Genomic DNA, 14,810 nt, shown 5'->3' on the forward strand with positions numbered 1-14,810 from the left:
ATTCTATATAACGTATACAATGAAATGGCCTTCAAAATAATTTCATATTTTCTTTAAAGCGATTTTATAAAGACAAAAAGGTAGGAAAATATATGAGATAAAAACAAGAATTACAAAATACATGTTATTGTTATTCAAAATACACATGTTATTATTTAATTTTACTCGTGTAATAGTTGATAGAATACAAAAAGTATACAAAAAGAAGTGGAATTTTGTAAAAACGTTCAAATTTAGTTACGTAAAATGTACTAATCCACCATTTTTACATAAGGAAATGGCTGTACCAAGTCAGGAATATGACAGTTGTTATCCATTCGTTTGATTAGCTACGTAACAATAATTGATTACTAGTATACTTCTGAAGCACTTTTAACTTATCATTCTTTTGTTAAGGCTTATTTGTGTATTGGCTGTTATATGCCTTTGTTTCTTGGTTCGTACAGGCTACAGAATCGGAGCACAAACTGATCTTAGCCTTTTTATTGATTTTTGGCGGACAAAAGCATATATCGCACATGCCAGAACGCAGCAAAGGACAAATACGAAACGGTTCCACAGTTATGTTTCTACTCGTATCTTGTTAATTTCTGCTTGTTTATTTATCTTGCTGGGCTATTCTCTGATAATTTTTACTTGTCTTGCTAGTACAATTTTCTAATAAATTTGATTTTACATCAAATACACTTAAACCATGAAATTTCGATTAAGATTGTTAATTCCAGCTTAAACAAGTCAACATTCTACTATCATTGCTCTGAACAAATATCGTTTTTTCTATTCACCAACACAGCGAAAATTAAATTGAAACTTTAACATTTTTAGAATGGATGCTGGTAAATTTTGTTCCGGATGTTTACGGGATCAGGAAGAGAATGATGCAGCGGCATGGTGCCTGGACTGTCAGGAAGATGTATGTGAGGCATGCGCAAAGGCCCATAAGAGGATTAATCCTCCACACAAAGTAATGCCTCTTAACGATGAAAATGTAAAAGGTCCTTCATTTAATCACATGATACAGTTTTGTGATGTCCACACAGACCAGAAATATGTTCAAATCTGTACACAGCATGATCAAATTATTTGCGAGTTATGTGTGGAAGAAATTCATGCAAATTGCAATGCGGTCAAACCAATAGAAAACTTCAGTAAAGAGTCAGAAAATGGTGCATGGATAAAAGTATTACAAAAAGAAATGATAAATTTAGATGGTGATTTACATACATTGATGAGAATTCAAACAGACATGATACCACAACTGAAAGAAAGAAAGAAAGAAATCCTTAAACAGTTATCATTCGTTAGACAACAGATTGATGCTCAACTAGACAAAATGGAGAATGATCTGATAGCTGATCTTAGTAAGAAATATAATACTTGTAAGGAAATGATAGAACAATCAAATCATAGCACTGCTAACAAAAGGAGCGACTTGCAATGTTGGATTAAAAATCTGACAAAAACAGAGGAAAGTCGAGATCAAGTCCAAATTTTTCAAGCCATCAAAGTAATTGATCGTAAACTAAAAGAGGAAAAAAGTAGCATGAACAAAAGTCAACAAATCAGTATCGAATTTCATACACCAGATATAAATGATTTACTGATGAACTTTATGAGTTTTGGAGAAATATCAGTGATAGAATGTGTAAATGTAGAACTTCTGCAAGCATTGAAACACGATCAACCAATGAACGAATCAGAAATTTCAAATGTTTCTGATTCAAGCTTGAGAGAAGGAAACATTCAATGTATTACTGCATTTTCTACGCCAATTTTTGGGACTGACGTTGAAATTGAGAGGGGATGCTTTATAACTAACAATAGACTCCTACTACTAGACATTGACCAGCCTTTCCTGTATGTTTGTAGTTTTGATGGGTCCGGAGTAGAGACAATCCAAGTTGATCAAAAACCCTGGGATGTAGCATTGATTGATACCGTGAGTGCTATAATTACATTTCAGAATAAAGGTTATAGAATATTGGACTTGTCAACTCTTACACTAGGCCAATATTTAAAACCGGAAGCTCCAGGTTGTTATGCTGTGACCTCAAGTCAAGGTCAAATATGGATTGATACAGGGTCGTTTGCAATCATTCAGATTGACATCAATGGTAACGTTTTGCGAACTTTAACAACAAAACATGAAATAAAGTCAATATGTTCAAACGACACAGGTTACATATACTATGTATCAAATGAAGTCCAAAATGATAAAATTTATTGCATCAAGGCTGGAGGAGAAGAAAGTACTTTCTACGACAGCCCAGATCTACGATGGCCTTCTGATATCACTTTAGATAATAAGGGAAACGTTTACGTTGCTGGAGGCGTTTCGAACAATGTGCATAAAATATCACCCGATGGAAAGAAACATGAAATCATACTGACAAAAGAGGACGGAGTATACTCATCATGTGGCATGTGTTACAACAAGGAAAGAAAAACTATTTTTGTAATCAGTGATTATGGGAATAATATTGTGACATACAAGTAAATCGTTTATAACATTGTAAGAACGATAACTCGAGATAAGTTTATAGAGAACAATTAAAAGTCAACTCTTCATATCACTGTGTTTCTAAATTATGTCAGTTTTACATTAACTTGGTTATTATATGCCTTCATGCAGCATCGGATTTCTTGGTTACTTTGTACACAGTTAAGATGGATGCCCTTTAAGTAAGAATTTACTGACAAATCGCAAAATTCTAATTGAGCACATTTCTATAAGGCAGTTTACACTTCTATAAAAACATTACATGCAAAACTTTGATACAAATTGTACGGATATATCTTGCTTACTGGAGCTATGGTCTGATAGACAAATTTTCTATTTATAACATCTTCTGTTTGGAAGAATCGAGGCATTCAATCGCTGAACTCATTCAAACTCAACGTTATCAACCATTTGTTCTTCCTCTCGGATCTGTAGATTATTTGCTATGTAGAACAATAAGCTTCGTGCATAAGCCGTTACGAGGTTGTTTGATGTATAATTACACCTTATATAAGAAAGCCAGATTTTGATTTTTGATCAGTGTATTTTTCGCACATTCTAATATTTCTTCCTCATTTCAAACGAATTTGCTTGTTTTTCACCACTGCCGGGTAATTTGCCTCAAATACCATGGTATTTGCCATTTTTGATATTCCTTTTTTACCCTCTCGAGCATTTTCCGGCCATTTTTTTCGGATATGACGCAACATAAAAAAGCGAGCAAACGGGAATAAGTACTTGTCCTCTTATCCTTAAAATTATATATAAACATGTTAATGAATTACAGCTTTAAAGTAAAAAAAAATATCTTCACCTGTACAGTATCAATGCATAATTAAACAGATATATCAAGTTATGGAGGGGTATTTGCGACCGAATTTCCCTCGCCTAGCGGCTATGGAATTTTTACAATCCCTTGACTGGTATTTTTCGCAATACCCCTCCATAACACGATATGTCTATTCATTATTCCGGTATGCATTCCCCTGATGAATGTTATATTAGAAACATGTGTCGTTTGTTCGGCAATCAGTATTAGACATTTTATTACTAGACCTGATTCTACCGATTTATTAGTCGCGATGGTATCATCCTCGCAATAGCCAATATTAAATGCACGCTGGATTTTGGTAATACCCTTGTCAGTAAATTCCAGTTAATAACTACACTTTATGTTACCTATCTTAAAACCAGGTTGCTTTCATGACAATTAAAATTTGACGAAAAGAATGTAGGCAATCTTTTTGTCTTAGGCTTATTTTTTTAGGGGATAACAACCTGTATGTTTCGCCTATCGTGATGACACCATGTATTTTCAACTCCGCATCGCTGAGGATAAATGCAACATAACAGTTCATCTTAAAAGCGTAAGGTCCGCAAAACGATTTCCTCCATGTCCTTTTTTTATATCACAATCGATGTTGATGATAAATTTCGCAGGAAATTTTCGCAGCTTTATAGATTTGTCTTATGGTATGATGAAATGGTCTTGTAATATGATGAAATGGTCTTATGGTATGATGAAATGGTCTTGTGATATGATGAAATGGTCTTGTAGTATGATAAAATGGTCTTGTGATATGATGAAATGGTCTTGTGGTATGGTGAAATGGTCTTCTAGTATGATGAAATGGTCTTGTAGTATGATGCAATGGTCTTGTGATATGATGAAATGGTCTTGTGATATGATGAAATGGTCTTGTGGTATGATGAAATGGTCTTATGGTATGATGGAATGGTCTTGTGATATGATGAAATGGTCTTGTGATATGATGAAATGGTCTTGTGATATGATGTAATGGTCTTGTGGTATGATGAAATGGTCTTGTAGTATGATGAAATGGTCTTGTGATATGATGAAATGGTCTTGTGCTATGATGAAATGGTCTTGTGGTATGATGAAATGGTCTTATGGTATGATGAAATGGTCTTGTGGTATGATGAAATGGTCTTGTGGTATGATGAAATGGTCTTATGGTATGATGAAATGGTCTTGTGGTATGATGAAATGGTCTTATGGTATGATGAAATGGTCTTGTGGTATGATGAAAGGGTCTTGTGGTATAATGAAATGGTCTTGTGGTATGATGAAATGGTCTAATGGTATGGTGTATTGGTCTGATGGTATGGTGAAATTGTCTTCTAGTATGATGAAATGGTCTTGTGGTATGATGAAATGGTCTTATGGTATGATAAAATGGTCTTATGGTATGATGAAATGGTCTTATAGTATGATGAAATGGTCTTGTGGTATGATGAAATGGTCTTATGGTATGATGAAAGGGTCTTGTGGTATGATGAATTGGTCTTGTGGTATGATGAATTGGTCTTTTGGTATGATGAATTGGTCTTATGATATGATGAAATGGTCTTATAGTGTAATCAAATAGTCTCCTGGTATATAGATGACACCTCATGATATAAGAATTGCTATCTTGATATTGAAATAGGTCTTTATAAGATAGTAATATGACATAATAGTATGACAAAATTGTTTCATGTTATATCGAAATGATTGTATAGTATACAAATTTATTCTAACAATATACTGAGGTGACAAAATAGTATGAAAAAGTTCCTTAATGTTATATTAGGATGTCTTTATAGTATAAAATGTATCTTTATGATCTAGCATTATCACATAATATTTTAGTAAAACGACAAATTAGTATAAAAATGTAGCTCCGTGTTATGTATAAAGACGTCTTTATGATATATCAATTTAGCTTAGTGATATAGCAAATTTACAGAGTAGTATATTCAAGTGTCGTTATAGTATAGAAAATTTGCTTCATGGTATATCTCTATCCTTAATGATATGGTTATTGTTATCAAAAGACAGCTGTGGCGTTCCATAATGTAGGGTATTGACCTTATTAAATAGCCTTTAAAGTTACCGAACTGATATTAGTCCAGGGAATCTGAGGTGAAATTTGGCTCAACCTTAAACTAATTGCAAAAGGATTATTTTGTTCTTTAGCCAAAGTAACTATCGCCAGTGCATACTAGTCGTTATTTGAAAATGCTGTTTAGGATTCATTCAGTTATAAAAGGAATTTACAAGATATTTGCACTGTTACATCATTACCAGCACCATGTAGGGTATTGACCTTATTAAATAGCATTTAAATTAAAGAACTTATATTTCAAATCTTCTTAATAAAACAAAATATAAATTCAAGTACGTTCACTGGATAAAGAAATATGTTAAGACAAGGCAATGTTTTGTTTTCTTATTGGGAAAAAAAAGTTCAATTTAGTAAAAATAATCAGATACACATTTTGTGTTTTAGGAAGGAACAAATCATATTTGGTAAATAAAATCATATACTGATTTTTTTTATTAATAACATATATTTCCTACGTGTTTTTTTTCTCAACAAACGGCAACAAAGTTATGAGGAGGACAGATTAAAATTGACACTCCGTAAATTTTATGGACACCATCACGAATTGGTGGATCCATACGATGTGTCTTTGACCAAACTAGCTAAGGACATTTTTACCACATGGTAGATTGTGGTTTGTCATTACGTCGTCTAATCTTTTAATTACCAAACGTGACTTGTTCCCGATTGTGACTGTTTGCTGAGTGTGAATTCGCATTACAATAAGACGTGTTACAGTACTTATCTATCCCAAATTCGTGTAGCTAGTTTAAGTGTTTAGTGTTATATTTGTAATTCTCATCGGATTTTGTCAAATGTGTTGACGTCTTTTCTATAATATTCATGTGTTAAGGTAAAGAAAATTAATCAACGCCTTCATTTATTAGATTTCATTTTGTTCAACGTAATCTGTACGACGTTTTACGTTGAAGTTAGATTCAAAACGAACCGGACATAGCTATATAATATAGTTAATTGCTACCTTAGTTTGCTATTAATAAGTATTGTAATGTGCATTGTTATTAAATGTAATATCAGTATTTAGTTCAAATATAATCTTAAATCAATCCTTATTGTATCTTATTCATTCAAATGTGACGTCATTTTTGATTTTTTGATGATCTGTTTTACAAATTCAAAACGTCATTTTTTTGTCATTTTTTACAATTTCAAATATGACGTCACTTGGCGTTGAGGTTTTAACTTATTCGGATGTGTCTATTTTTTGTGATGCATTTTGTCGGGTTATGTAATATATTTTGGTTGTTTCCTGTAAGTAGTTAATACTTCAGTTTTATCATATATCTTTTGTATAGTCATTTTATTAAATTTACTGTTTGCAAAAGTATAAATTATTCTAAATAATAGGGATGTTCTGGTACCTAACAGAAAACCCTGGCCGTTTTTGGCATAACTTTTTTGAACTTTTGGTCCTCAATGCTGTTCAACTTTGTACTTGTTTGTTTCGGCTTTCAAACTTTTGTATCGGGGCGTCACTAGTAAGTCTTGTGTAGACAACATGCACTTCTGGAGTATTAAAATTTTAAACATGTTGCATTTTGTTAGCTATTATTCTTGTGTTTCTTTGTCAATTGTGTTCTCCTATTTATTTATATTGTAGTCCTGTAATGTTGTGTTGTCATTTTAATGTTATATTTCACATGACCATAAAAGAGGGAGGTTTTGCATGCCACAAAACCTGGTTCAACCCACCATTTTTTCCTTTAAAAATATCGTGTACCAAGTCAGGAATATGGCCATTGTTATATTATAGTTCGTTTCTGTGTTTGTTACATTTTAACGTTGTGTTTTCGTTGTGTCGTTTGTTTTCTCTTATTTTTATGTATTTGGTTTTGATGTTATATTTGTTATTCTCGTGGGATTTTGTCTGGTGATTGGTCCGTTTCTGTGTGTGTTGCATTTTGGTGTTGTGTCGTTGTTCTCCTCTTGTATTTGGTGCGATTCCCTCGGTTTTGGTTTGTTGCCCCGATTTTGTTTTTTTGTCCATGGATTTATGAGTTTTGAACAGCGGTATACTATTGTTGCCTTTATTTAGCTATGTGCAACACAACGGGAGACACCAGTGGGGTAAGAACTGCTTTTATTTCAAGTTTATTTGAGTTCAACTATAGTTTTGATGGGTTTTGTCTACTTTTTCTTCGAACTATGATTTTCAATTTCCCCCGAATGTATCTTCGCAAATTTAACGTATGCTATTACTCTAGTTTACCTTTCAGCTTATACAAACTTTGGCTAACGCCCATAAGAGGATCAATCCTCCACACAAAGTACTGCTTCTTAACGACGAAAATGTAAAAGGTCCTTCATTTACTCACATCATACAGTTTTGGCTAACTTGCAATAGATGTGAACCTGACTATAGAATTATGCAATCCTTTTCCATAATCAGTTGATTTGTAACCGAACGAATTGTTTAGCTGGTAAAACATTTCAATAAGTTAACGAATAATAAGTACGATTCATCAAATCATGACACGCAAATTATTTTAGGTTTCAACTCCCTCGGGCAAAGTTCACGATTTAACTAATGTTTTAGGTCTGTTTTATCATAAAGGAGCGAAGTTTAATCCAGAAAAATGCTTTGGGCGCACCATTTTCTACATTTGAAAATGCCTGTACTAAGTCAGGAATATGACAGTTCTTGTCCATTTTTTTATGAGTTTTGTTATTTGATTTTGCCATGTGATTATAGACTTTCCGAATTGATTTTCCTCTGAGTTCAGTATTTTTGTGATTTTACTTTTTATCAAACTGATAACTGGGTCTCGTCACAACATAAAGTGGAATTTCCTACCCATCAAAACGAATGCAGAACTACAAATATGAATATTTCAATACCACAACTTTGATTAACATTTCCCAATTCTTTTGGCATCCAAGAGCTTGCAGCTGCATTTCAGACTTTGTAAAACGTTACCAGTGAATGAACAGAAAGTCAGGAAAATATGTTATAGTTCGTTTCTGTGTGTGTTGCATTGTTGTTGTTTTTTGTTGCACTTTAGTAGTTTCTGTCGTTTTGTTGTTTTCCTCTTATATTTGATGTTTCTCTCGGTTTTGGTTTGTAACCCGGATTTGTTTACTCTTAATCGATTTATGACTTTCGAACAGCAGTATACTACTGTTGCCTTTATTTATGTCGACGAACGTCTAGTCCTTTTTCAAAAAAAGTTTATCAGAAGATACCAAATCTTTGATGATAAATATTCTGCATCAGCTTCTCAAATAATACATGTGTGTCTTGAAGTATACATTCTAGGTAATGGCGTTATTTGTCATATTAATACTCTTATTTGTCTTCGTAAATAATTCCGTTTATTTTTTAGTCTATTTCTGATGATATCAATTTGACTTGACTCAGTACTTATACTAGATACCCCAATGATGATTGTGTCCAAGTGTGGTTTAATTTGGCGCAGTAGTTTCAGAGGAGAAGATTTTTGTAAAAGTTAACGACGACGGACGGACGACGACGAAGACGACGGAGAACGACGCCGGACGCCAAGTGATGAGAAAAGTTATGTGCTTTGATAAACTTTTGTAGCTTTGTATTTCGTATTGCTAATGTGCGGTGTCTATATGCCTTGTTTTCTTTGTTGACCTTTTTTTTGGTTTTTATATTTAGTAAGATTACTAGTATAGCAAATGTTAACTGCTCTACTCCCATTTTTGACATTTTTACCTATTGTGTCTCTTTGTTTTATTGACACATCGTTGTTAATATAATGGAATGTAATGCGACTGTTATACAGGTGAGAGGTTTAGTTTCATCCACCATTTTCTACATAGCAAAATGCCTATACCAAGTCAGGAATGTTGTTATTTATTCGTTTGATGTGTTTGAGATTTTGATTTTGCCATTTGCTATGGGACTTCTCATTTAGAATATTCCTATGAGTTCAGTAGTTATTTAACTTTTTAAAATCTGCATGCTGCATACATCACTTCCACAAAAAATTAAAAACACAAATTTTAATGTTTATTAAGTATTTTATTCTATATATAGATAGAATAATAAATTTGTTCACATTATATTACTTTAAAAATTTCACCTGCTCGTACTGATTAAATATGTAAATGAATTAGGCTTATAACGTTTAACGACAAGTTCTAAATTGTGATACGGATTTTCGTTATCAATTCCGATCTATTTTTGAAGCCGTACTTAACATATATCAAAGGTTAATCTTTCTGGTTTTTTCATACATAGAATATCCTTTAATATCATTACAGTTTTGTCCGATCGTGTGATATTTTTAAAGTAATATTACAAGCTGATGTCAATTGTATGAAGAAAAATGTCAAAAATATAACAACAAAAACACAACAGATCATAACAAGCAAGGAATGATAAACACGGTATATAAATAATAAAAGAATGACATTAGTATTTTCAAGTGGTTCCTTCATGCCATTTTAGACTAGCCCTTACATTAAACTAGGACTATGGTATCAAGTGTCTATTTTAGATATATATGTATTGTTAAGAACACGGAAATGTTAAATATTGCTTTTTTCAGTTGTTTGTGAAAAAATGTTTACCATTACTATTTTTGGATGGTTATTATTTAAATGGGCTATATTCTATGACATGTACGATTATCATTTTTACTTAATAAATCAATTTCAAATTTCCGTTTTAAAACTGTACTACTATAATTCTCTTGAATGGATTAGCAGATAAATGTATGTTATTGTATTCTACTGATCAAATTCCAAAAGTACCAATACAACCAATATCCTATTTAACGTGTAAAACATGCCATGTGTTATTGAACAGACACTCTTTTAGTATGAGGAGTCTGGACATGATGCAATACGAATAAAACAGAATGAAATACATAAAAAGATACATCTTTAACTAAACAAATTACCCTATGAAATGAAAATATTCTTTTTTCTTTTACAAAACGTAAACATGTTTATACAAAAATATACAAATAAAACATAAATATAATTGCATTCCATTACAAAATAAAAACATCTTAAATTTTAAATGCTTATATATACATAACACTATAATATGTAAACAGAATTGCAAATTTGATTTGTTCTGTTACGAAAATGGCAAGTAAATTCACGTCTATATTCTACTTATATATGTATTTACACAAATGATAAATAGCACGCTTTGATCTAGCTATTGCTGTGGAGTAAAATTAGCTACACACTAACAATTGGGTCTTAAAATCATTTACACACGAACAATTTACTTTTATTCTCAGATCATCTCCAGCTCGAATAGAAAAACAAGATATATTGCTTGCTTGTCATAGAAACAAAAAACCTAAATAAAAAGATAGAAACGTTTCCTATTACTAATATCTACTCGATAAAACTCGCTACAAAAGAAGAAATATCATTTCAAGGTATTAATAGTATTCGGTATTGATATTGCTTACAAGGCTTCATTAAATCAAAGAAATAAAACTAAACAATAGATAGAAGCATATAAGTTTAAAGAACATATTAACAAGTAACACTATGAGATTGCAAAATTTAGACAACAGAAGTTTACCGCTGTTCAAAAAAGGATTTGCACATTGAAAAACATGCTTGTCCTTACATTAGGTCACTTCGAGCATCAACAAAAAATGTGTCCTTTAATCACAGTTCCGTTTTCTATCATGATCGAATCTGTATTTAGCACTATCATTGCACTTTAATTTCAATTGCTTCAACCATTTCATCTGATGATAACTTATATGACGTTGAATGGCAAAACTGCCAGCCTGATCAACACCAGTCATTGCTTTCAGATTGCTTTTGATTTTGTTTGATTCATCTACGCCATCTTCCATAGAATGATATACATTAAGATAGGTTGATCACGTCATGAAAATGGTATTGACAGGTGGTAAAGCTCCGGGGTCAGCGAAGTGTGACGACATGTCATGGTCTGCTGCTAACATACCATTTACTGCCATTCCTATTATGTCATCTCCGAGATTCTCTGATTGGTGAACTGCAACAAATTATCAATTAATTAGAACCAAAAAGACAATTAAACATTTTGCATATCATTCCATTCTAATTTTAATGTTTTCAAATATATCTTATGCACTCTTACTAACAATAAGTTAACAACTTCCTCGAGCAAAGGGGACATCAGTATGCTTTATATATTTTGGTCTTTTGGGTCCTGATATAGATTATTCAAGAAACGAGTTTTGCATGCACAAAAAAATGGTGTATGTATTTTTCAGTTTCAATTATTAGGAGAGACATACACCTTCAGACGTTTAACATATAATTTTATGTGCACTATTTTTTTTCGTTACATGGTACTTTACTGTGGTTATTTATAAGAAGATAAAAGGATCATCAAATATATCTACCATTATGTAACTGTCGAGGGCTGTGACAGCTAGCAGGGCTACCATAATTAGCATCTTTTCTATGGTGTGGTTTATCTAAGATATTCAATGGGTCGATGTCGTTCTGGAAATGCCTTCCTGACTGGATAACAGATACATGTTCCACCAATGGTTTGTTTGACTGTTGGTAGCTTGAGTTAAAAAACTCTGAAATAAAAAAAGATAGTATTCATTTGACTGCATCAGGATTCATTTCAATTGTTCAATATTAATGATATAATTTCGAAAACTGGCAAGAATTGAGTATATAGGGAAATCGAGAATTGCAGATTCAAGACATAATCAAAAAGAAGAAAATGTGTCCAGATGACACAATGCTGTTATCGCACAATCAAATTGCCTTGTTCAATAAAACGCAAAATCAAAGTCAAAACACTAATTTGTCATCAATGTTCAAAGATTCATATCAAAACGAAGATATAAGTAAGAAGATGTGTCAATGAGACAACTTGCTATTCACTTCACAATGTATTGAATTTTAACAATTATTGTTCAATGAAAGGCATTTAACACGGAGCCTTTGTTCACAGCAACCTATTATCAAAGGGACCCAAAATGACTAATTAAAGAGGAAAACCAACGGTATAATCTGTACAAAAAAAAAACGAGAAACACGTATGAACCACATCAACTAACGACAACCACTAAACAACAGACCAAAATTTCATTGTATACTACTTAAAACGCAAAACACTAAACTGATACGGGCTTAAATGACTAAAGTGAGCACTCATCCCTTTTCTTCCCTATGATATTCGGTAAACTCAATTGAGTTGCAATGCTAAGAATTTTCCAAAATAGCAAAACTAAGAAGCACTTTGGTCTCCTTGGATATAACAGCTTAATAATGATAAAATAAATCTTAAAATAAATCAACAATAGGTGAACTGTATCTTGAGTCTTTGAACAAAAAATCTAGGAGGAATAAAAACCTGGGTTATAAATTACACACATGCGTTGTTAATATTACATTGGCAACCTCCATCGATAAAGCTGTTGTGTACAGAAATCAGAGTGCTCATCTTCAAATGAATATACATACAATGTAGTGAGATAACAGAGCTTTTGAATGAACAGTGTATGAGTTGGTTAAATAGAAGTATAACAATATTTCCAGCTAAGACTACATTCGTTGTGCAATATGCCTGATTATCACTCCATGCAACCCGGTCAAATATTTTCTCATCGACTGTAGGTCACTAAATAATATACAATTACTGTCTTTTGATGAGGTAAATATGCGGTTTTATTGACTTTTGAAAAACTGATATTCATTGAGACCGACGGCCGAAGTGAATATCAGTTTTTCAAAAGTCAATTAAACCCCATATTTACCGAAACAAAAGACAGTAATTGTTTTATTTCATATTCCGAGAGAAGAAAATGTATTTAATGACAAACATATATGCCAATACAAATTTTACATGAAACATTTTACCGTACCGTTGCATGTAAAAGCGCGTGACGTTTAGCGCGGTGAATAACACTTTCTCAGGTGAATATGCTTTTTTATTCAAAATCCAATTCATATAGAGAAACCTACTAAAATAATACCAATATGGAATAACAATGAGAATTTAACCCCTGACTATCATGTAGTACCTTTACTTAGAACATGCTACAACAATCTAGTTTATACGCTTCTCCTGTTTGGAAAAGTAAAATAATAGAAATACCGAACTCTGAGGATAATTCTAAACGGAAAGTCCATATTGCAATGATAAACAGAAAGTAATAGTGAACTGTAAACGTTATAAATAATGTAGATTCTTACCTCCAACCGAGTATGGTGCATTAAATGATGGGTTACTCTGCACTACATTAAACGCACTTCCGGTCTGACTTTGAACTGTGGTGGATGGGAAAGTTTGTTGTTGTGGACTTGGATATGATGGATTAAAATATGGATCATTAAAAGTATGTTCCGAAAATGGATTAAACATGTCGAAGTCATTTTTCATGGTATACGGCACTGGGTTAACAGGATGAGAACTAAAAGCACTTCTGGAATAAGGAGAACTATATCCACCAATGTTATAATTAGAGCCAGATTGATAGTCATGTTGCCCTACAAATAAAAATAAAATACTACGTTATTGTTAAAATCACATAAATGACTTCGGAAAGTATTTACGAAGGATAAAAATCATACGAGTGAGTTCATACAACGAAGTACAAAAACATCAATTAAACAAAAATCGCACACGTGTGAATACGTATCGTAAATTGAAGATTTTCGATTATTAAAACATCATTTTTCCTTCAACGATTTTTATGTAGGGATTGCATTTGTCTACACCACTTGCTAAATTAAGAGATGAAATACAAGAACTTCATCTTTTCATTATTCTACTATTTCTAATAATGTTTGTGTATGGAAAAGTTCAGTTATACCATATGTGTTAAATGGACAAAGTGAGTCACTTCTAATGACTTTAGAACCGATTTGGAATATGCCAGATTTGTTTTCATCTGAAATTCAAATAATCAATTATTAATACATAGGTGACGTTTAGACGAACCAAGGCAGTTTTGAGTTAAAATGGTTACGAATAAAAAAAGTTTTCATCAGAGAAACATATATAAATCATTTGAATGAATATGGATATGACTGTGTGACTGTGTTAATAATGACTATAACTGACATATATATATATATATATTACATACCTAAATAAGGATATGATGGCGGTACTAATGATTGTGACTGAGACACGTATGACATGGGTGGATTGATTACAGATGTCCTCATTGGGTTTACGACAATTGGCGAGATGGGTGGCGTCAACAAATTACCTATACCTCCTCCTTGGATAGTCTAAAAAAATAGCAGAATTTAAATTTTTAAAATATACATTATGTTTTGCAATCATTCAATCACTAAAGCATTTTCTGAGCAGTTTAGACTTATTTTTTATATCAAACAAAACACATGTGTTGTTTCCTTTCCTCCTAGATTGCGTATGTTTATTTTTTTATATTTCCCTTTATGTGATGTAGCTCCTCATGTATTTTTACATCCTTGGC

General features: G+C 32.3%; 2 protein-coding genes across 3 annotated transcripts in view; one reads left to right on the plus strand and one right to left on the minus strand.

Annotated features, from left to right (window-relative positions):
* Positions 1-2,632, plus strand: LOC143084401 (uncharacterized). Its single transcript, XM_076260782.1, has 2 exons — positions 1-80; positions 826-2,632. The coding sequence occupies exon 2, from the start codon at positions 827-829 to the stop codon at positions 2,495-2,497; it is 1,671 nt and encodes a 556-aa protein (XP_076116897.1). The 5' UTR covers positions 1-80; position 826; the 3' UTR covers positions 2,498-2,632.
* A 6,744-nt stretch (positions 2,633-9,376) lies between these two features.
* The window catches only part of LOC143082314 (DNA-binding protein RFX6-like), a 74,817-nt gene continuing 69,383 nt past the window's right edge, over positions 9,377-14,810 (minus strand). For both annotated transcript variants that reach the window (XM_076257953.1, XM_076257951.1), the window contains exons 17-20: positions 14,454-14,601; positions 13,558-13,851; positions 11,745-11,930; positions 9,377-11,371 (exon numbers count right to left, since the gene is read on the minus strand). In XM_076257953.1, the coding sequence (XP_076114068.1) occupies positions 11,235-11,371; positions 11,745-11,930; positions 13,558-13,851; positions 14,454-14,601 (765 nt within the window). In that variant the 3' untranslated portion in view covers positions 9,377-11,234. The remainder of the gene's footprint in view (positions 11,372-11,744; positions 11,931-13,557; positions 13,852-14,453; positions 14,602-14,810) is intronic.

The sequence above is a fragment of the Mytilus galloprovincialis genome, chromosome 7 (genome assembly GCF_965363235.1).
Source record: "Mytilus galloprovincialis chromosome 7, xbMytGall1.hap1.1, whole genome shotgun sequence".
NCBI lineage: Eukaryota > Metazoa > Mollusca > Bivalvia > Mytilida > Mytilidae > Mytilus > Mytilus galloprovincialis.